General features: G+C 41.1%; 1 protein-coding gene across 2 annotated transcripts in view; it reads right to left on the reverse strand.

The window, feature by feature from the left end:
* Window positions 1–24,169, reverse strand: part of cntfr (ciliary neurotrophic factor receptor) — a 275,004-nt gene that overhangs the window by 109,794 nt on the left and 141,041 nt on the right. For both annotated transcript variants that reach the window (XM_080477293.1, XM_080477294.1), the window contains one exon: window positions 1,368–1,601. In XM_080477293.1, coding sequence (XP_080333419.1) covers window positions 1,368–1,601 — 234 coding nt within the window. The remainder of the gene's footprint in view (window positions 1–1,367; window positions 1,602–24,169) is intronic.

Below are 24,169 nucleotides of genomic sequence, written 5' to 3' on the forward strand. Positions count from 1 at the left end.
AGTATACGCGAGTTTTTGGGGGGCAAAGATTACTACTTCAGAAAATGACTACAATTTCAACATAAAGCCAATTTCAATGGAACCTTCTGATGCAAAATAGAGTGAAATGTCTAACAAAGAAAAACTGTTGCTACAGCTGTTGCATCATGCATGATTTTACAAACTCGCCCTGAAAGCATGGCTTTGAGGCTAATGGTAGTTTGCTATATTTCATGGCAGCATCGCCAATATCTCAACTCAGGTCTCAGTGTCGTGTTGTGTCCGCTGCTCTTAGGAGAAGAGTTAAAAAAATAATGTTTTCTTTGATATTTCTACAATCTGCTTCGTAGTGTGGTGGGCCTGATTGAATCCTCTTGCTGCCAAGTTGTGACCCACAGGCCTTATCTTTGACACCCTTGATATAAACCCAACAAGGGGTTGATTTGCTTCTCACTTTAATAAACCTTTCTCTTTCTAAGACCATGGTTGTTTCTGGGGTAGACATTTTAAACAAGAACAAAATCTCAATGACTTACAGATGCTCTGGAAATATTCATATAGCTGATAAAACGTTTAAGTTATTTAAAACCAGCAGACAAATACCCTGCTGTTAGCCTTCAATTATAGAAGTGAATTGAAATTTAAAAAAAACTTTGAAAATCAAAACTGTCGAGCAGGAAGGGATCAGAAGTATTGCTTTGTATACTGATGCCTCTAATTCCTTAATTATTTTTTCCTGAACAGTAAGAAAAGCAATGAATGACTGGAGAGTAGTGAAGAAAGGTTTTAACAACATTCAGCAGGATATAAAAAAAATAACAAAATAAACTACACATTGCTATTTCTAATAGAGGCGACTCCATAGAACAATACTGGCTTCATGCTTCAAGTTCGCATTGACATCCTTACCCAATGTGAAAATGAGCAATTACAAACGCACTGTTTCTTTAAAAAGCCACAATCAAGTAGAAACAAACATAGTTCCATTTAAGAAGTCAATTAGTAATTCATATAAACATAGCAGAGACCCCCGCCTTTAGGATAACATAAACAGAGCTATAAAGCTATACAATTAAAAGTTCCTATGGCTCACATTTCATATTTTTCTGTGTTGTTTTTGTCTTAACTTTTTTGCACATGCAAATGAGCAAAACTGCTGATATTAAAAATTCATATATTTCTGTTGGGACTTGTAATTGCATCATGGCTGACTACACCGAGGGCGTTTCTTTTATTTCTTCTCTCTCTGTTCACTCTTCACTGCTGCAATGACTCATATCATTTCCAATTTGGGATAATTAAAGATTCACCACTTATTTGAAACGAAATCTTCTGCTGGGCTGAAATGATAATAATAATAATAAAAAAAATGTTTAAAAAAAACTCACTGCCGATGTGGAGGAAGATGGTGTCGCGCCTCTCTCCGTGTGGGTTCTGGAAGCAGCTGTAGAGGCCGTTGTGGCCCAGGTTCACCTCTGTCAGGATCAGTCGGGGCCCCTCTAGACGGTGCTGCGCCTTCACATCTGTGCCGTTCACCTTCCACGACACAGACGCGTCATTGCCCAGGGAGCCGCACTGCATGGTGACATCGCTGCCCATCCGCTCGTACTGGTTCCTCGCAACTGGAAACAGATGGAGGCGCAGAGTGAGCACTGGTGGCGGCGGCAATGCTTCGCAACAGTATCAGCAGAGGTTAATCACTGCCCTCCGAGGAGTCCATCTTCCAGCAATTAAACTGAGCCGGAATAAAAACATTGATAATGATGTGCGCATTCTCAACAAATGAAGTCTGTGGAGGATATTCCTGCGTTTCGCGGTTTCACTGGATCCTAGCAACAACAAAAAGACTAATCTCATTAGAATTTCATACTGTGGAACAGAATACGCATAAGTTCGTTGGGCTGTCTCTGCAGACTTTAAGTCACTCCCACATTCTCACACTGTCAAAGTCACCTGATTATACATTTCATCACCATGAATCTCCATCCAATCGTCTTTCTGCCAGCCAATCTGGTGCCAATCGCCTCAACACCCCACCCAGCCGGAGAGTCGATTATTCCCACTCTACCACACCTCCAGACCGAGGGGGTCCTGTCTGCTTCACCGTGGAACTGGACCATCGCTATAATGCTGCCACTGTCAATGGAATCTATTCGCTTCCCTTTAAATTCATCAACATGTTTGTCTTGGCCTCTACTTAATAAATTCATAAAAACACAACATGAGTAGTTGGAAACCCTTTGATCATAGTTGTAGGCAGTCCGGAATTTTTGGATTATTATGCTAAAAATGCAAAAGAAGTATTGTGATGATAAAGCCAAGGGAAAATATATATTTTTAGTAGTGTGTATAGAAGGCAAAAAGAAAGCCAAGTTTTGTTCTACACAGAAAACCTGTTTTTGTGTCATCCAATGCTAAAGAATACCAAAGAAAGAAAATATGAGAGATTTAAAATTATATTTTTACCCCCAAAAAACTAAAAATACTGATATATCATGACTAGTTCAGATGAATTTGATGCTTAAGAACTGGTAGAGTGATAAAGTGAATCTGACTTCAAGTTAGAAATTGCACTTGATTCAGAAGCTATGAAAAGAGTAAAGTGTGAATAGAAAATATCAGGTGTCGGGAATCACTTCAGAAAGATCCAATCCCATCCTTCCCAGGATGGGTTTTCTTTGTAAACATTAAATGCTACTCAACTATTTCTTCATATTCTATGAGAAAAATAGGGAGATTTAGAAGAAAACATAGCAAATGTTTCTAAATTCTGCTCAAACAGTAAATGGGTCACAGATCTGCAGGCTATGAATGTTATTATGGGGGTTGTGTACATACATATATGGTGAAATGTGAGCAGTCTCGTAACATTCAGAACTCTGTGCTGTTACTCTTCAATGAACTGTGAGTTTAATATCACACCAGAGCAACCCACCAGGAAGGCTTCTCACCAAAATTTTACTCTGAATTCCTTGAATTCGTTCGATGCCCCGCAGCGTAATCCTGTCCTACACGGTCCTGCTGCCTCAAAAATAGCAACGTGCCCACCACCAACAAACCAGGTATCATTCAAAGAACAACATACTCAGATATGTGCAAACAGGTTTGCTTTATAGAGACAATGTGGACAGAATTGGAAAGGAATTAATGCATCAGTCTCATACGGGCAAAGATTAATGAGACAATAGCAATGAGCCTTCAGTGCTAACTAGTGATACTGTTGATTGTTGTCCCTGGTTATTGTGATTTTTTGAATTGTCCACAAATGTTGTGTGGATGATAAACGGTGCCTTAAAAAAAATCTTCTTTATCTGGAGTTGTATTGTTGCTTTTGTCCTGGTTTCTACTACCTCGACACCATTTCTGACTTGTCAGAGAAGCAGTGGGGACCGTGACCTCCCGGGTTAACGGATGTATGTGGGCCTAATGGGAGCTCTTGTCACGACACCGGGGTCACTGGCCTGCTCTGCTGATAAGTCCCATGGGGCCTGTCCCGGCCACGAGGAGTAACGACCTCAGATTAACAGTGAATCACAGGGAATCCACAGCACAACAAGAGACAACAATAAAATATTGATCCCCATCTCAGGACAACGTCTGGCTCCATGAACAGGAGAGGAGTGAAAATAAATAAATAAATAAATAAATCCCCCCACTGGCCTGGGATCCAATGCTGTCCAGATCCTTGTCTGAATCTGATGTTTCTCTGTTTCCTTATCTCTCTTTTTGTACATGTGTCCCCACACTTCGTTTGACGCTTCGTTTTCACTGCAGCTGAGGCATGGCTCCTCACACAGCCGATACAGTTGTCAAACTCGCGATTCATGTATATTTCATGTCCCATAACAGAGCCATCTATATTTAATGGACCAAGATCCTTGTCCCCATTAACATTAACCTGACACTGTTTGTTCTCTCTGTCCTCAGCTCGTCGCCCCTCGACTCGCGCTCTTCATTCCCGCTAGCGCCACACTCTCCTTCCACATCTCCCAAAAATAATTCAGTGCGTATGCATATCAGTGGCGAGAAATGCCCATTTTTCTTTTGATCTCCTTCTCTGTCGGGTTTTCTTGAATGGGTTTATGTGACTTATTTACATAGAAATATATTTGCATGTTTGGGGAGAGAAAAAGTGAAAAAAAGTCAAACACAGTGTGACTTTGATGTTGTTTTCGAGGGCGGTGGCCTCGTGCTTCTTGTGACAAGAAGAGCCGAGAGGAGGAGAGGGGAAAAGAGGAGGACTTGCAGGAACTCAGTGGGCATCGCTGCCGTTTCTCTGCAGGTCATGAGTCCACCAGATGTGCTGAACTGTATCCTTACATCAACTGTTTAATCAAAAGCGGGAGAAGATCTTATTCTAAACTTTAATACTTTATGAGCGCTCCCTGCATAACGTTCCTCTGACTGCCTTTAGATGGCATTAAGCTGTTATCAACGTCAGAGTGTAAAATCATAATCCTCCAGCTGAAAGGAGCATTTATTAGGAGTATTTTAAGCGCACTACTTAAGCAGTACATGTTTGACTTTTTCTGTGTCTGTCCTTGAGAGCCTCTGCACATTGCTGATCCTCTGACCTCCTCCTTCACTGCCACATTCGATTCTTCTTCCTCTCTGTGGCTCCATCACTCTCCTTCCACCTCTGTCCTCTCTCATATCTCTTCACCTCCAGCCTCTACTGCCCTCTCAGACTTTCACCCCTCGTCGTCCTCTTCCTTCACACCCCCTCCCTCTTCCTCCTCCTCCCACTTCATGTCAGTCTCTATCTTTATCTCCGCCCCAACCACTATCTCCTCCACGACCTCCCTGCCATCTGCCTCCATCCGTAGCAGGCTTTGAACTCCAAACTCTTCTCCTCTCATCTTTCTCACCCCGTTTGTCACTTTCCATTAACTATTTTGAACTTTCAGGCTTAAGAAAGTGGACAAAATCTGAGCCTGTACTTTGACGTCTTTTTTTTTATTTATTTTTTTTTTTAAACACCATTAAGACTTTGAAGTGATTCACTGATTTTTTTGTTGATGCACAAAGTTTCAGTACAATGGCGCTTTCTGAATTTGTCTGACACGGTTAAGTGAGTCAGACATCAAAACATTTAACAATTTACTTTCAATTTTCCTGTCGGTGGTCTTTATGCACAATCTTCTGGTAAATTGTTTATACCCAGGATGTAAACATGAACAGAAAATCTAATATGAGAATAAAAATTGGCAATACTGCTGCTGGGTGCTGTCAGATTCAGACTACACATTACCACCTCCGCCAAACAGCAATGTTGCTGTTTACGCTGATGTCTGTCCAGATTTATATAACATTAGTGGTGAAAACTCTTAAGGAATGTGGTCTTTTCTTGTAAGTGTACGTTTGGCTGAGCTATGTTGCATTCATAGAAGGCCTGCTGGGTGTACCCTGAAGTTTTCTCCAGCACTTCGGACAAATTCACAGCATCTTTTACCTCTGACATTCGAACACAAAATTGGATCATTCCTGAGTGATATTGAAATTTAAAGCCAAATGTGAGGAAATTCTCTGAAGGCTCTGTCAGATATGCCCTCAAGAATAATATGTGATGTCTCAGTGACCTCTGACTCTCAAAAAGTTCATTCCTGAGTGACATTACCATGTGTTGAACAGGCGGATGGGTGTTTCTCAGATGGAACAATAAGGGGAATCTGTGGGGTCATCAGGACTTTGACCTTAGACCATGAAAATGCAACCAGATCGACCGCGAGAGTGAGGCCCCATTTTATAGTGAAAATGGAAAACTTTCAGTTGTAAATAGTTCTGCACATGCACAAGTAGATGGACAATGACAACAATGTTGGCCTCCAGAGTGTCACGACTCCCAGTCCATATTCTTCAGGGACTTGGTAATTTATAGTTGAGAGCTATACTCTGGGCCACACGGTGGTGCAGTGGTTAGTGCTGTCGAAGCGAGAAGGTCGGATTCAAATATGGTCCGGGGCCTTTCTGTGTGGAGTTTGCATGTTTTCCCCAAACATGCACCGGGGGTTCTTGAGCAAGGTCCTCGGCTCCCTCTGAGCGCTGCTCTGTGTGGCTGCTACCGATGGGGATTGATACAGTGCAATAAAATAAGAGATCAAAATAGAAGTTGCTATTGTAAGCCAACTTCGTCTGTGTACTCACCAATGTTAATGTTTATAGCGTATTGTTCTCTTGTTCTCTGTGCACGTGTGTGGTGTCAATACAAAAACTAACAGCACCAACTATCTAATTTTTTTTAATGTTTCTGCCTTTTCCATGTAAACTTACATCTTTTTCTTCTTCTTTTGGGTTTACACTTACACATAAAGTCACAGCAATGCATAACAATAAATAAATAAATAAATAAATAAAAAAAATTAAAAAAATACTTAACTACTGACTATAAGAAGCTAATATTGGATTGGAGTACTTGACGGCATTCAAGACTGTATGGTCTAGGCAGAGAGGTTAGGCAGGACTTAATGTTTGTGGTCAGATTGAGGAATATTCTTAAAAATGTCTTCAATATTACATTAAGGACAACAGACTTAGAGTCCAGACGGATAACCAGAAAACCACAGGCCTTTCCCCATGTTGACAGCTACTACAAACAAACTGCCGTGTGGGTGCATGCCAATGAAACATGTCATGGAGTTCAACAACGTAACTCGCTGCAATGCTGTTTATCATTTTTGTACATTAATTTAGCTCAGTGGTACAGGATTTATCAGGCTTTGAGTTCACAGACAACACATTCCAGCTTTATCCCTTAAACGCTGAGCTTTAATCAGACTTCAGTTTACTTGGTCTTAAGGAATCTTAATGAAATACCAATGTAGCATCAGGTAGCGCTTCCTCAGCTGCAGCAATCGGTATCTGCTGTCTTTGGGTTTGTCATGGTTAATCCTTCTGAGAGTCATTCTCACTGTCCGTGGTTCTCTTATCTCGTTTCCCCTCTGTTTATCTCTGCTCACCCTTTCCCTCCGTCCTCTCCATCACTTATTCTCCCTCTCACCTTGAAAGCACTCACCTACACTCTCCATACGAGCGGCTCTTAAATTTCCGCAGTCATCAGCGGTGTATCACCAATCATCAGCAGTCTGCGCGCATGCTGCTCATGCATAATACTCTTTAAAGCATGAGTGAGAGCGCAAGCAGATACTCAGCGATTACACTGGTGTGCTCACTCACGCATATGCATGCTGCCCTGCATAATGTTCTCATGACCATACAGACAAACAGGCCTAATAACCATAATGACATTCATCTCAAGTAGTATTGATCTCATGATAATAGGCAGGGCACTGTAAGTAGCAGCAGGAGACACTGTGTACCAAACGGCAATGAAAACACCAATGTCCTTTCAAAAACTTCAATTTCACTGTTTATGCTCATTACTGCCCTTTATTTATGTTGATTCCTGCTGATACAGCGATAATGGATAAACAGGCTGTGACCCTCCTGGAGGCAAAGCAGATCAGGTAACAAAAGTTCTTCTCAAATTCAGATACATGAGTGTCACTTGCTGTTTGAAAAAGAGTCAAAGAAGCTGCAGTGGATCGCAAAATACATACCACAGATTAACGATAAACAAAAAATGGGAGATTTTAGTGTTGTATCAGTATTGAGCTGTATTGAGTGAAATGCTGAGAATTATTATTATGAGTAATTACAGTTACTCATTGACTCAAAAAGAGGTGGAGTTACTTTACTAGTTACTTACACTTGTCTTAATCATGTGCACACAACTTCATAATTCTAGTATTGATGTGATACATTAACAAAATGATGAAGTGGTAGCAGGGACAAGAGTTAAACTACAAACATAGCCATGTTTATTTATGGCTGCAAATGCATCACGGGTACTATGGCTGCAGCCTAATGGTAATGTTACTTACAGTCTGACATCTTTCATGTTGCTGTCAGTAGGACGGAATTAGTTCAAGATCAATGACGTGTGCCTCCAGGAAACAGGAAACAGGAGGAGGAGGCGGAGGCGGAGGCAACCAATTTGGTTAGTGCTAATTCTACAACTAAGTCAGATCAGAAAAGAAAGGAAGTTTGCAGCTCTTAAACTGTTTTTATTACCTTCGCCAATAAAAGTTTGTCGAAGGTTATGTTTTTGGCCATGTGTATTCATGGATTTATTGGTTCGGATGTGTATTTTACTAACTTTTACGCAAAAACGCAAAACGTTTGACCGGAATTGACCCAAATTGCATGAAATTTTCAGGGATAATCTGTCATCATCCAAGGATCGACTACATTTTGGGATCGATAGGTAAGATATATCCTCTGTTATGGACACAGCAGAGGTCCACGGTGAGCTGTCAGTTCCCCAGGAGAGGAGGGAGTCTTCATCGGGGCTGCAGCAAGGAAGCTCCCATTAGCTCCGGCGCCTGCTAGCACACTGCTAACTCCGCTCCGGGGTTCACAGCGAAAATCTCGGTTCGGCAAGTATCCAGAAACACCAGGGTGAGCGCATTGACCTAGGTAGTGGTTTATCTATGTGGCCCCGCTCAGTGTTTCGCACGGTGATGTTGCTACCTGACTAATGGCTAATGGCTAACATGCTAGTGATGCTAACTCGGTTCCGCAAGGTTGCACTGGCAAAGGTATGCACTCCACCGAGTGCATGTTCTAGTTTTATCGTGTCGTCAACCAACATGTTCCTGTTAAATGGCATAGTAGTATTGTATACCTGAAATTAATTAATTTCTGCTTATACATGTCTCAGGGAACTTTTTAGAGGCATCACATGCAATTATTACCATTATCAAGTTCAGTAAATGCTTGATTCGGTCACATAATTGTAGTTAAAATGTTCAGAAAGGTACTGAATGTTACTATACTGAAGAATGCTTCTGTGAAGGGTACAGCGGGTAGTGTGTTCCCTGAACAGTGCATTACCATAAATTGCCAACATAATCCCATGTTTCGAGGTCACTGGTGCCAAGACCTGCAGGACACTGTAGTATCTAAGCTAAGAGGCCATTTTGAAGAATAATGAATACAAACGGACACACTCATGCGAACAAAACCAACAGGGTATGAACTGAAAATGTAGGTTCATGAGCTGTTTACTAAACTGACAACAAGAATGAACCGCACGCTCAGTGCAAACAGGCCTTTGCACACACAAACAAACTCATGAGGATGTTGGCTCATGCATGTGTGCATTGAAACACCCCCCCTCCACACACACACGCACGCACGCACGCACGCACGCACGCACGCACGCACGCACGCACGCACACACACACACACACACACACACACACACACACACACACACAAACACACACACACACACACACAAACAGAGGGACAACAAATTAAAGAAAGAGCTTGATTAAATAATAGCAGATGCTTCCTCACAGATGCAGTGAGAGATTCAATTAAGCATTTAGCATACACTCGTGTTGCGTGACTTGTATGACACTACCAGTCGGAGTCCTTGTAATTAGGATTTTGGATCAAGCTGGCCAATGTTGGCAGGCGCTTCAATGCTATAGACGTGGTGATCTGCTCAATTGTAATATGCATGTTGACCAACACTTATATATATATATATATATATATATATATAATGCTTTGCATTTGATAATTATTGTAATCTGAAAGTAAATATTCCCAATTGAAGAAGGACATAACAAGACTATCAAAAAATATCTCTCTTGACACTTACATGAGATGTCTAAAGTGATATGGTCAGACTTGACATCCTTGATCTTTCCCTGACCTTCCTCCATGAGCAACAGAACAGGCTTCAATGCCCGGCTCTTACATCAAAGGGATCTGGTAGCTGTTATGCTGCGAGAGACATTTTGCGTGTATGGAACCAAGAAGGGTCACGGCAATCAATACAAAGTGGATCAGGGGGATCTTATGATGAAAAATGTACACTGATGAGATAAAAAGGCTCCAATAGCAAGGCTGCGTTTATCCATAGACATAATTGAGTGACAGCACCAGCAAATAAGGCTGCACAGCAACAGTTTGAAAACAATGTCCATTTATGCGGAAATGACAAAAACACAGAAAACTATGTGGTTTTCATGTTGGGCCACTAGTGGGAGCTGTTGTTTGTTTTTAAATAAAACCAACGCATGTGAACAATACATTATAAATATTAACAATAGCAAGTATATAGACATTCGACTATACAGACAAGGAAGTTGGATTGCTACAACGGGTGACTCTCAAGATGTTTTTCCCCCCGTTTCCATGGAAACAGAGTCGGAGCCCAAAAAGTTTCACCTTGATAGACGTTTTAAAAAAGTTGTGTTTTTAGGGACTCCAAAAACCATTGTGGTGTCACTGGAACCCCAAAAGGCAATGAAAGTTTTGACTTGAAAACACTGTTTCTATTTAACAGGGCTATATTGATGAAAGTGACGTAGACACATCGGCACATATTTGTATTTCGGCTCTGAAAATTTCAAACGGCAGATGCGCGATTCTGTTTTGAATCTATTGTAATTTTTTATTGCGACTTAAGATAAACTATTTTAGATTAGTTGATTAATCAGTGCTTGAATGTACATCAAACATCGCTTGTATCTTTGGAGAGCATCATCATCAGGATCATCTTTTTGAAACAACAAATATAGTGAATGGGTTTATGTTAAGAATAAAGTGTTGCTATACTAAACCAGAGAAAATACAGACACACACGACACTTGCACGTGACTGTATCTCACGTTGGACCTCAAAGGTCAAAGGTGCCTGCCAGTTTCCCGTCCGGCTGGACATCATCCAGCCCGTAGGACACTCGAGGTACCATCTCTGTCCCTAACGGGCTTCTATTAAGTTAATGTGAAATCATCAATAAAATGAAAATTAGTGGACATGCCGCAACCGATACAAGTGCTTTCATTTCTAAGGTGGTCACTTTATCTTTCTCAGTGTAGGCAGTTTCTGTTTGTAAGAGCACTTTTAAAAGTCTTCACTTTGTTAGGTAGCACAGCAAACAATCGTTAACCCGTAAAGATGTCGGCGCATAGTAAAAGAAGATTGATGCAGAATGGAGTTGGACATCTAAGTACTTTTTTACTGAAGTTAAAGGCAAAAACCATGTGTTTAGTTTGTGGACAAGAGATTCTTGTTTTCAAGTATAATCATGTCAACCATTTCCATTAACAGACAAGACATCATGAGCTACGCAAGAACAGGATTGATGCAGAGAAATAACGTGGAGAAGACTACAAAAGACGGCATTTTACAGTCCAGTAATGTATATTAGTTTTGAGTAAGTTCAGCCGTTAAGATTTCATATGGGAAACCTAATGTGACCTCAGTCCAACCAACCACAACCTCATCTTGGGTGCCTTCTCAGTGAGCATCCACACTTTCAAGCACTTGATAAGAATGAATCAAGATGACAATTCAAAAAATTGTATTTTTCATAAACTGCTAATCTGAAGACCAATATCCTTTTTTGTTTAAGTCACTCTATAAATTCAGTTATGGGTAATCTGTATTTAAAACCCTGTTTCCTCTTGTTTTACGAGCGGTACTATATACGGCTGCTTTTGGAATTACTTTTCTCAGAAGCAAACCTCCACAAATCAGCTTTGGTGCACTTTGAAACTCATGGAAGGAAATAGCCTGTTTGTACACATCTGACTTGTGCACCGAGCTGCAGCAGCATTAATAAAAAAAAATAACTGGGAACTTCTACAACGGTTCAGACTTGCACAGGTAAACAGCCAGACGTTCACACGGTCTCCAACACACAAGCCGGTAAACAAACACGTAGGCCCTCTTGACAGGATTAGAATGCTGATGAATTTTGATTACGGCGGAGCAGCTGCATAAGCCAGCGAGTATACGTGTGTGCATTTCAATTTACAGAATATCTTCCCCTCATTTGCAAAAAATAAAAATAAAACGTGGCTCTATCATTCTGCATCTCTGACTTCACTTGTGCACACACGTGTGTGTTCAAAGTGTGTGTCTGTGCGAGTAAACCAGCTGTAAGTTATGATCCGACTGCACAGCAGCGGCGTGAAATGAAATTGAAGTTCAGCGCTGGCATTCTGATTTACCATCTCAAAAGTGTCGAGCCTTTATGCATATACGTGTGTTGGTGTGTGAGAGTGTGGGCGGGGGGGTGTGTAGTTTCTCTGTGCACGCGTAGCCCTCCTTGTGGATTCATTGGCATGTACATATCAGGCTGTGTGAGACCGTGTCGCTTTCCAGCCGGGCTGTAACTCGCTGGAACATTTATCAGTGAATCACATTTGTATGCCTAAGGGGAGCCGTGCCTTTTGAAAGTCCAACAGTAAAATGTGGGATTGGCAGACAAACAGAGATAGAGCCCAGGAGAATTATCAGTTTAGGTTAAGAAGATCAAATTTTTTGACTCGGTGGCTTCGCATGCCGAGCCTGCTGCGACCAATTGTGCCGACGCCGAGGAACAAAATGCATACAGATGAACAGTGATTGGAAGGGCGGTGGTAATCGATATTATTTCCAGAGAAACAGAAACCGAATATCGAGAAACAAAAACCTGCTGTTCAAAAGTTGTCTGGATTTGACATTTTGATTTAAAAAAACTAACAAAAAACAAGAAAGTGGAGAGCAGACAAATACTGATATTTGCTTTTTCATTTCAAAAGTCATGTCTCACCACAAGTGAGTGATCTAATCAAAAATAAAACTTTATTCCATCAAAATCTTTGCGATGCATCAATGCATCTGTTACACAAAAACAAAACAACTGGATACCCTTAGAAGAGATTTGATTATTTGTACTTTCCAGACAGATATCAGTAACCGTGTTGCAGTTTACCAAAACTACTGAAAGCCAGAAATCATTGCTATGGATTTTTTAATGCTACGACAAGGGACGCTCGAGGAAGCCGGTCACCAGTTATCAGGGACACCGGTTAACCGTGGGTCGGGGACGTCCCGATACTCGTAACGGGTCGCTCCGTCTCGCTCCTGCTAAATATTCTGCTTGGCCACCAGAAAAACAAATGTCTACACTGTGTCTTGGAGCGTTTCTCTTGGGATCCGGTTTTAAAATTGGAGGGGTGAACAAGCCGCGCTCCTGACTCATCTGTGTCTTCACGACCCGGCCAATCAGCGGCCTTATTCCGCCCCAGAACTAAAATGTGCGTGACACCCCTGATTTACAAGTTCCAAACTGGACTAATACTAACAACACAAGCACTGCTGACAAGCTGTTTTTGGTAACAGCTGTGAATGGAAGGCCCTACTTCCGGACTGTTCATCTGTCCTATTCTCAACAATCTCAGGATTGTCTCAAAGCAATGTATTTTCATTTAACACATTCTAACTCAAAGATGAAACACTTCAGTTTTGGTAGCCAACAGTGACATGCGAAGGTCACTATGACCTCACATCGTATTCCCCACTTTCGCACTTCAATATATTAGGTGAAAAATCTTCAAATTTCCCCGAAACATTCACGGAGACAAAAAAATCTGACTCGGTTAGATGTGCAAGTCAGAGATGGAAAGTAAATATGATAACAGCTTTGCCCAGATCTAATCTCATGAATGCAATGACTATGGAAAGTTGCTTATTTTTATATATAATATTGGATATAAAATCAATGCAACAATAAAGACAAAGCTTCGCACAAAAGTCAAGAAGAGCAATATAAGATGAATTAGCTTATGCTCTTTATTGGGAAGCTCCACTATGTAGTAGTAGAATAGCACTGACAAAAAATGACTTCCACTGGAAACTAATTACTGAAGATATCATAATACACAGAGGGTTTTCTTCTCCTTCACCATACACTGAAGATATTTCATTTGAATTAATTTCCTGACAGCCATTCCTTTGTCTCCCATTGTAGTGTCTGGCAGATACATATATAACCATAAGGCAGTATATTTGTAACTCATCAAGAGTCAGTTCAGGAAAAAAAAAGCAAATTCTATGCTAACAGAGTAAAATGTGTTCAGTTATTGACGCAACACATTCAAATATTAGAAGTAAAGAAACAGGCAGTTCTTTAATGATTACCTTCAGGGGTCACTTAAATTCCAGTTCATAAACAAAGCTATGTTCATGAATAGTATACACAATATATGGACTCCAAATAGTGTCCGCCTAGGTAGAGTAAGCAGAAAATAAATAAAATAATAATAGTAATGCATGAATTAACCAATGGGTTATTCATGAATGATTGGTCTGTTATTTAGAGCCTGTGATACAGCACGTCTTCTCAACTTTTGGCCTTCGCTTGTCTTTTCATGACACCCCGGTGAGCTCAGCTATCAAAAACTTTTCCACAATTACTTCACAATATTCTGTAAAATAACATTAATGGAAAACACATTCAGCTGCAAATAGGAAAAAATGTGATTAAAAAATAAACAAATAATGCAGTTACACATTTCCAGAAGGGAAACCATTGAAGGGACGTCGACTGCTATACATATCCCCCCCCCCGCCCCAAAAAAGAAGCTTATATTATGAATTCACTATGAGTTATATTTCTTCTCACCGCTGACTGCAGCCTTGTGTCTGGAAAAGTGTTTGGTGAAGAGAGCAGGCCATATGAAAGGTTAATGCATTTCAGAAGTCTTGCAACACCACTGGCTTTACATCATTAAAAAAAAAAGAAAAAAGTATTATTTTTAATGCTGCCATCCACAACTGCAGCCGAGTCGTTCATTTTAAACTTGTTCTGATCTGAGCCGCAGTGGCTGTTAAGCTTTATTTTGTTTTGTTCTTGAGTTTTCAGCAGTACATTTGTTTTAATTGTTAATGAAAAATATATGTCTACAGAATAATCGATGTCAGTGGTCAAAGGTCGAGGTCACAGTAACCTCATGCATGATGTGTGACCTCCAGATTGACAAAGGAGAAACTCTTTGAGTTCTTTGCACAGGATAATTTCATTCAAAATGTTCAGTTGTGGTAGATAAAGGATAAAGGTCAGAAGATTGATGTCATTGTGACCTCAATATGTGTTCTTTTCATATTATATTCATGGGAGCCTTCACTCTCGAAGCCTTGACTCAAAAAGATTGTAGTATTGTATTCAACATATAAGATTATGAAATGCGATGTAGTACAATTGCGCCAATAGTTGTTCGTTTATGTAATGAAACCACACACACATGCCGGGAGAGAATAATGTGCGATAAACATTAACAACAGCGAGCACACGGACATGCGTATGGACAGACAACAGAGTTGGATTACTATTACTTGTGACTCTCAACTATAAAACTACCAAGTCCCAGGAGAATATAGACTGGGAGTCATGACACTCTGTAGGCTGTTGTTATTGTCCGTCTACTCGTGCATGAAGAACTACTTACTACGGTGATGGTGTGCATGCACAGTAGCAGCGTTTTGGAAAAGTTGTGATTTTCCTCCGTCTACATGGCGACAGAGCATTTTTAAAAACTTCCACCTTGAGAGCCGTTTTCAAAAGGTTTTGTTTTCAGTGGCTCCAAAAACCCAGAACACAAGCTTTCTGTTTTAACTTGAAAACTTTTCTGTTCAAACATTGTCTAAACCCTATTGTGAACCAGTACTCGCCCATGATCCATGTGATTGGCACCCCTGGTACAGAGCCACAACACATTGATTCCACTTCAGAAGTTATTTTTAATAACTGTAACTGGTTAGGGACTTTCCACCAGAGCAAGGAACGTCATAAGCCAATACTTGGATGGAATAATGCTGACTAACTATGTACACCAACCAATTAAAGTCCGTATTTTATTACTTGAATCAGTTTGACTTATTTTAGATTGCATTGTAAGGAAATCCTATTCATATAATAGTGTTGAGATATATCAAATTTGCTTATCAGAAAGTGGAAAGGTCGAAGTTTAACAGCAGTTATATGTATTTCTCAATCTTCCCCGTTACTCTTGAAAGCTACACTTGATCAAGGCAGTGTGAGATATTTAATGAAGTAGGCATTGGTTTCCTCGCTACAGGAGTGAATGATTATTTGTCTATAGAAACACTCAACTGCCAAAACAGGTACGATTAAAGGCATCCAACAGTGTTAAATATTTGTTTCCTATAACCACATCCATTTAAACTCTCACTCAACTGTTTGGAACCACTGATCAGGTGCTGCAAGAGGTTAATAGGCATTCTTCAGTTTTTTTCTGACATTTTATCGAAGAGGGAATGACTCAATTTCACCACAGAAAATAACTTGCGAGTGTAATTAGTGTTGAGAATAAACATGCCTGACAGATTTGGGAGTTATTGTTGTTGAGGTATTGGTATATCTTTGGAAAGTGAAGCTTTTGTATTCCACACAGCTTCTGTTCTGAATCATTATTTCACAGGCAGATTGACTCAGTCAGCATGTGGCACAGCTGGTTAGGCAGGTTCCTCAGATGCTATGTGAGGTGTATGACACAGCAAAATGCTAAATCGCCCCCTCCCGACCCGCCCCCCTCAGCGATTTATAAGACAGAGATCCGATTAACTGCTGTTCGACATAATAAGCATCGGCAATAAACTGCTGTTGACACTTTCACGGTTATGCACATATTAATACACTGATACATACGCGGTGTTGATACAGGCCCGCGCGCACGGCGGTGCGTGCTCGCGGCGGCGCGTGCTCGCGGCGGGCCACACAGGCGCTGAAAAACAAGCCCCCGTCGGACGGAAGCGCGTGCAAACACACGCGATCCGCCACTTCCCACAGACGCGCTCTCACACACGCACTTCCTCTGCAAACATCTTGGAATTAAGTTATCACTTTATCCTCCCCTGTCTCCTGTTCCCACAGCGAGATTAGCACTCGCGCTCTCGTTCTCTCTCGGTGCATTCGCCTCTCCTTTCATGTAAGGCAGCTGCAGCTGTGCATGTGTTTGTGTGTGTGTGTGTTTTTTGTTTCTGTTCCGTGCGTGTATGAGTCAGGCGCGCTAACGCTTAGATAAATCTTCACCCGGTTTCCTGCCATCTGACAATGTTAGCGCGCAGCGTCAGGAACTGCGCGCCGGGCGCGTCTTCATCGCTCATCTGGCTTCTGCTGAAGCCACCAGAGAGAGAACATAAAGATTTGCGGGGAACGGGGTTAATTGATACTTCACATTTTAGAGGTTTGGGGTGGGTGGGGTGGGGAGGGGAGGGGAGACGAAGAGGAGAGAGATGTTAGATTGAGGGGGAGTAATGGCACAGGAGGGAGACGAAGAGAGGGAGGGCAGTTAATATTTTACAAGCCTGGATTAGAGAGGTCATGAAATGAGGAATGGGAGAAAGATTCCTGAGCGTCAGCTACAAGGGGAGAAGGAGCGAAAAAGAACGGGACAGCTGGGTAACGCCGCTTTGATCAGAAACATCTGTAGGGTTTTCCCGGCCGAGGGAGAAAAAACACTGAGTGGAGGGTGAGAAGCGACTGCGTCCTGCTTCATCTGCTTGTCTGGAGAGGTTTCAGTCTGAGACAGAAAGAGACAGTTTGCTCGTTTCAGTCACCTGTGAAGAGCAGTGGAAGTACTCCAAAGTTAAATTGACCCAGATGATATTTAATCATCCTTAAAATACTGAATGGAGAATACCAAACTCGTCAACATCGATGTGGGTGAGTCACAGATCATGGTAAAGTCATTGTAATTATTTCAATTATTTAGAAAAAAACTAATTCAAAAAGTTTTGAACACTTTTAGCACTCACATCAGGGCTTTGAGTCCAGGCTTAAAGCTTTCTGTGTGGAGTTGGCATGTTCAGCCAACGGGTTTTTCTGTGGGTACTCCGATTTCCTCAGAGTCCATAAACATGTGTTTGAGGTAAACTGGTGACTGTGAACCCCGTCTTCACCCATGGTTTACTGGGGTAGGTGAAAATACAGGCTAAAGCAGTGTAGAAGAGAGCTGGATGGAGTTTTTTTCTTCACCACTAATATACAGTCTTATTCAATAAAGGTCGGTTAATGCAATCAAACTATATTGAGCAATGGTTAAACCTCTGTTTTTTGTTTCTCATTAAATGATTAGGTCTCATTTTTTGTACATCTTAATTCATAGAAACTAAACTAAGAAGTTTAGAAGGTAGGTTTGAGACATCGGCTGCAACAATGATACTTTTTCAAAAATAATTTTAAGTCATTTTAACTGTGCAAAATTTAAATGGTGCATTTACAAGGCTTGGCGAGTCACATAAGAATTTCACAAAGGTATACAAATGTTTTAAGATATCGAAAATTGTTCACATCTGTGCACGAGCGATTTTCCAGGAGAAAACAAATGTCACAGGACTCTCGCTTTTTTCCCCCACGTCTTTAACGGATTTGTCCACGCAAATTACATTGCCCTCCACATCACGTCCTCTCAACCCTCACCCCGCCTGCTCAAAAGTCCGTCTGAAAAAGGATCGAAACTGATGTTTTGAAGAGGACCAGATTCCGCTTGAAAAATCCGGAACAGAGTTCGGGGTGCGTTCAGATTTCCCCAAACGAAACAGACTTTTCCAGAAAGTCCCTAAAGAGAACTTTGGTCCACATCAAACAGGGGAATGTGAACGTGTCCATAGAGTGCTGAACCACAGAAGTCAAGGTATATGAGTATGAGTGCAACACTGAACATTCATTACTGAACATGTCTCAGTTTGAGTAGGAGTTTTCTCATGTTTCATTAATATGTTATATGGATCAGCTTTCATTTACATGTCCAATGTGCTAAATCAAACCAGCAGAGGTGGATTTGGGCACAAACGTTAAATAATCTTTCTTCCTGAATATTTAAACTCTATAATGTGACCCACAACATAACAGGAGGAGATCTGTTTTGGTTTGGGGTTTAAATCTGCCTACAGACTATGCAAATCTTTGTACATGTTCAGTTTGAATTATTCCTTCTGAAATAAAAACAAGTAGATAAAGTGCAATATCAGTGGGACCACATTAACCTTAGAATGAGATCGTTATACTCTGCTTTCATAATGAAGCCTGTATCTAATAAATATGATTTTCTGCTTCCCCTTTGGTAAGACTGCATGATGATGATAATCAGACATAAGCCTGTAGAAACCTCCCTCGCAGTCCTAATCTTATTGGTTAATAACATGGCTAACATCACCCTAAGCCTTCCCTAAGAGCCAAACTACGAAGGTCAGTGCTAATACTGTGCTGCTCATTTATTAAACCGAACTGGAGGGGTGGATTGCAGACAATAGAGGAAAGAACGAGAGTAAAAAAAAAAAAAGAGAGAAAGAAAAGAAAACGATAAAGAGAAGGAGAATATGATGAGCTCGGGGAGATATAAAAAATGGCTTGGAGAAAGTGAGAGGAAAATAAACGCTGAGAAAAGAAGGTCAAAAGAAAGAGTGAAGGACAAACGAGAGTGAGCATGTAGTAAGTTAACAAGGGGATGAGAACAACGTGTGAGGTGATAAGCGGGTTGAAGGGGAGACAGAGGAGGAAACGGTTTCAGCGGGAGAGATGAGAGGACGGGGACGGATGGAGAAATGACCGTCTTAATTAATGGACTGTAATATACGACAATACTTCTGGGTTCCAAGATAGTATCAGCAAAAATTACTGCCTTCATCATGGGCACACTGCAAATATACCATGACCTTGCGGAAGAAGTGAAGCAGAAGTGAAATCTGAGAAACTCTTGACAGAAACAAAACCTTTTTTTTTTTTCCGTGTGTGGAAAACAGAGGAAAGCTTTGCACTCTACTCTGGTCTGATTCAAGGCCACGCTACTTCTTTAACCATTGGATTGAGATAAGTAAAAACAACGTAACAGAACTGTGCTGGGTTAAATATTGTACAACGCAAGCATAAACACCTTGGAAACTCTAGAAAGGTGTCAGAAAAGAGACCGGTCGTTCTTAGGTTTGGAAAAGAATAAGAGACTTGTGAAACCCATGTTGGTCTATTCTGAATTCCGACTTCAATCCAATCAAATTAGTTTGTTTGGGAGTGAACCAAGACCCACTTTTTGAAAGAGAACTACGTCTGCACATCAGAGTTCATATGGCACCAACGGATCATCATCTCTCACCATCCAAACTTTGAATCTGACAAGTATGACAACATCCCCAGTGTGTTTTTTGCCGCCGACGCCAGGTTACGATCACCCCGATAACAAACAACATGGTTAGGTTAGCCATTCGAAATGAAAACAAGATCAAGAGGTTTTCACATGATCTTTGGATTTGAGGCCGAGGTCATCTCACACATTATCATTTCAAAGCAATGGGTTTTCATGTGTATATCGGAATTAAAGGATATACTAACATAACTCCCCAACTTCTTGTATTTTCTTAAACTCTTCATTTATTAAAATAATGAAATCATAGTTTATTTAAATGCCTTACAAAACATTTTACGAGCTTAATATTGCTCGTGCCCCATGGGATGAATCTGCTCAATGTTCTTTTAGAGATTGTGTGTTCTATTTTCAAGCCTGTAGCTTTTCAAATGTGCGTAGTGACCTTCATTGTTATTTATGACTCAGATGGTGTAATATTGGTGAATATTACTACAAAACAGGTAGGTTGATATTGTGGAGTGCACCAACCAACTTGTTGGATTATCAGTAATACTAAATGTTGAATTCTGTTTTATTTGTTTAAGCAGAAGCTTGAGCAGATACTCCCAGGTCATGTTATTGGCCATAGTCACTTTTTATTAGTCCCATAAATATGAAGAGGTAAGGCTCAACTGCACCAACTGGAGCCAGGAAAACAGAGATTAATGGTGACACAGTGTAGCTGTAGTAATTCTGTTTGAAGCAGTGCAGGAATCCAGACAATAAAGTATTAGTTGGAGGACTTTCTCCCTGGACACCTCTGTGTGCCTCTGTTGAATGAATTGGTCATGTAAGGACGAAAACCTGTTAACAACACGACGGCCATACCGGGATGGGTAAAAGAGTTGGTTAACAACGACTGCCTCTTTTTTGTCATAAGTTCATTTTACTCTATTTTGGTTAATTGTTTTACAGTTTATAGCAAGGGTGTCAAACACATTTTAGTTCAGGGGTCACATACAAAGCAATCCTACCTCAAGTAGGTCAAACCAGTAATATAATGCCGTAATAAGTTTTAAGTGGAAGTTTTTCTTTGTTGTGGGACATAGTATATGTGATGAAAATGTCTATATGTTCAGAAAACCTGGCAGTTGTTATGGGAATTGATTACAATCTCAACATAAAGCCAATTTTAATGAGGCCTTCTGGTGCAAAATACAATGAAATGTCTAATGCTAGTGTGCTAGCAACAAGATAATTATCTTTCATGACAGGAATCAATGTTTTTTTTGTTTTTTTTTTACAATTTGCTTGTTGGCCAAATTGGACCGTCTTGCGGACCAGTCTTGACCCAGAAGCCTTATGTTTGATACCCATGGTTTAGCGTTTGCTTATTCTCGGTCAAATCTAATCCCAGCCGAAACAGATTATAATGACAATAACAATAACTACCTCCTATTCTGATGGCTGCACACTCCTGTTAATCAGTTCATTATGTTGCCGCCAAGTAGCGGCGACAACTGCAGATTGATTGGCGAACTGAAGAAATGCATATTTCTCCAGCGCGTAATTCAATGTCTGCACTGAGGAGGTCAAATCTGGTTTTCGGGAGGAAAGTTTTAGAATGAATTATAGGTGGGAGGACGGAAAGCACAACAGCAGAAATTAGTAAATTATGAAACGGCACATCTTTGCATGTGGAACGCACAGAAGTTATTTCTGTCCCGCTGCTGAACTCCAGGGTGCAGTAAGCTGCCGCGGAGCCATCAATCACTTGGCTCCTGGAACGACAATCAGCCCGGTTCGTCAAGCTGTTACCGCGGAAGCTAAATGGAGCATGGGCCCAACCCCACCACACAACACTGGAGCTTCCAGCATTATGTTTTCATTGTTATTTGAGTCAGCAATCGAAGGACGACCATTCCAAGTGGGACCTGAAGCTAGTTCCCTGTCGCCACGGAGGTTCTGTGAAATTCAAGAAGGATTTTTTTTTTTCTTTTTACCCCTACCACACTCGTGCGAGTCCACCGCTGGCTGGCTGTGTGTGACTGTTTTCCAAGTACAGCCGGGTACCGGGGGGACCTGCACATGAGTAGCTCTGAAGCTGCAATCAATCACGTGTGACTGGAAATGTAACAAACACAGCCCGCGTGGACACGCGCAGCTGCTTGTACACACCGATGTGCACAGAATCTTATTGACTGGCGTGCGCGCGCACACACACACACACACGCGCACACGCACACGCACACACACACACACACACACACACACACACACACACACACACACACACATAAACACAAACACAATCGCGGTAAATTATGTGTCCACCTGCTATTGTGCCCCAACATGAGTGCACTCAAACACACAACAAGCAAGGTGCTGTGGGGAAAGAGCAGCTGTGTGGCTCAGTGGCTGCAAAACACATTTTTGCATCTGTAATCCAAGCAGCTGAGAGGGCGCAGATTACTACTTGCCCCGTGAATTTTCAGTATAAAGGACTGATAAATAGGCGTGGAAGAAAATAACTTTAGCAGAGGTGCACACACACACACACTCACACACACAGATTCATTACAACTGGATCGCGCCCTGCAGTGTTGTTATTCTGCCTTTGATGCTAAAGTTAAGTTACACTTCTGTGCTCATCGTTTGTCAGAAGGAGACTAATGATGCCAAACAATATTTGCTACAACACAAAAATCATTAACAGCAAATAATTTTCTCTGACAATCCCCCCGTATCTTTCCAGCAGCCCCCATGACTGAGTTTTGACTTCAAAGACAAGATCGGAGTGGGGAGTACTCCTACCGCAGCGCTCAGTTATTAGGAGATCAGAAGAATTTAGGTTAATTATTGCGGGTTGGTTATAATCATTGTCGAAAACCGTGACCACAACAATCATTACATCAAAGTCGGTGCCTAAACAATACAAAAAGAGCATTTTGTTAGTTTAATCACATCATTTAGGAAAATCAGCATATAGCGCCGGCGATATGTATGCATAACGTGTGTGTGTGTGTGTGTGTGTCTGTGTGTACGTCAGGTCCTCCAGGTCATGATACACACATCGTACTACAGGAAGCAGCTACAGAGCCGGAGGCATATGGCCCCTGCGAAGTGTCTAAAAGGTGGGTCAGAGAGAAAACGCTGGTTTGTGTCTGTGTGTTTGTAGCGTGTCTCGCTTTGCTGGAATTCATACATCACACAGAGTTGTGTGTAGTCCGTTTAACTATGATGTGGTTTAAAAGCTTTAAAGTGACTTACTTTACAATTTATGTTTGTATTTTTAATCAATTCTGTATTTCATGAAAAAAAAAAATATATATGATAATTCACAAATGATCTCTAAACATATCACATCTGTAGACACTGAAACCAACATCGATTTCTCCAATTTCTCATATACAGCCAACATTTCTCGTACAGAATAGCCGTAAAGGTCCCAATTTAAGAAATCGAAAATGCAATTTGTAAACATCCCATGCACACCTCACAGGTAGATGCTAAAATTTAAATATATCTCAGAAACAATTTGCATTTAGATGATGCAAAATCCAAATGTCACATGCATGGCAGTGATAGTGATTTTGATTTCGCAATGTCACCTCAACATCTCATTTGCAAACTTTTAATATACTTTGAGATTTACAGGAGTGCCCTAAGTGCATCGTGTGCATAATATTGACTCAAAAGATTTGTAGGTAACTTAAAAATGTTGGATTAGTAGACAGAACATTTCACATGTCGACGGTCAGTCAAACTATCCGGTAAATGAATGTACAAAGGTTTTGATTGCAACATCGTTTATACGGGAAACAGCAGAAACACTGAAAACGAGCATGCGTTCCAGGGATGCCAGGCCACAAGTTGGCGCTGTTGGTTGATTTTGTAATGAAACCACACACATGTGCGCAGAGAACAACAGACCATATAAAAAATGGCGAGTACCTGGACATTCGTATGGACAGGCGACATTCTGGGCGAACTCGACGATAAAACTACCAAGTCCCAGGATAATATGGACTGGGATGATGTCACTCTAGAGGCCGTAGCGGCAATACAGAAAAGTTGTACTTTCCCCCGTTTCCACGGAGACAGAGTCGAAGCATTTCTAAAAAGTTCCACCTTGGGAATTGTTTTCAAAAAGTTGCATTTTCAGTTACTCCGAGTATCACTATCATATGAACAGATGCCGAAAATACAACAAAAGTTTTCTATTTTCACTTGACAACATCGGCATGTAAATGGGGCCTCAACAT

Source organism: Lipophrys pholis (assembly GCF_963383615.2).
Source record: "Lipophrys pholis genome assembly, chromosome: 12".
Classification (NCBI taxonomy): Eukaryota; Metazoa; Chordata; class Actinopteri; order Blenniiformes; family Blenniidae; genus Lipophrys; species Lipophrys pholis.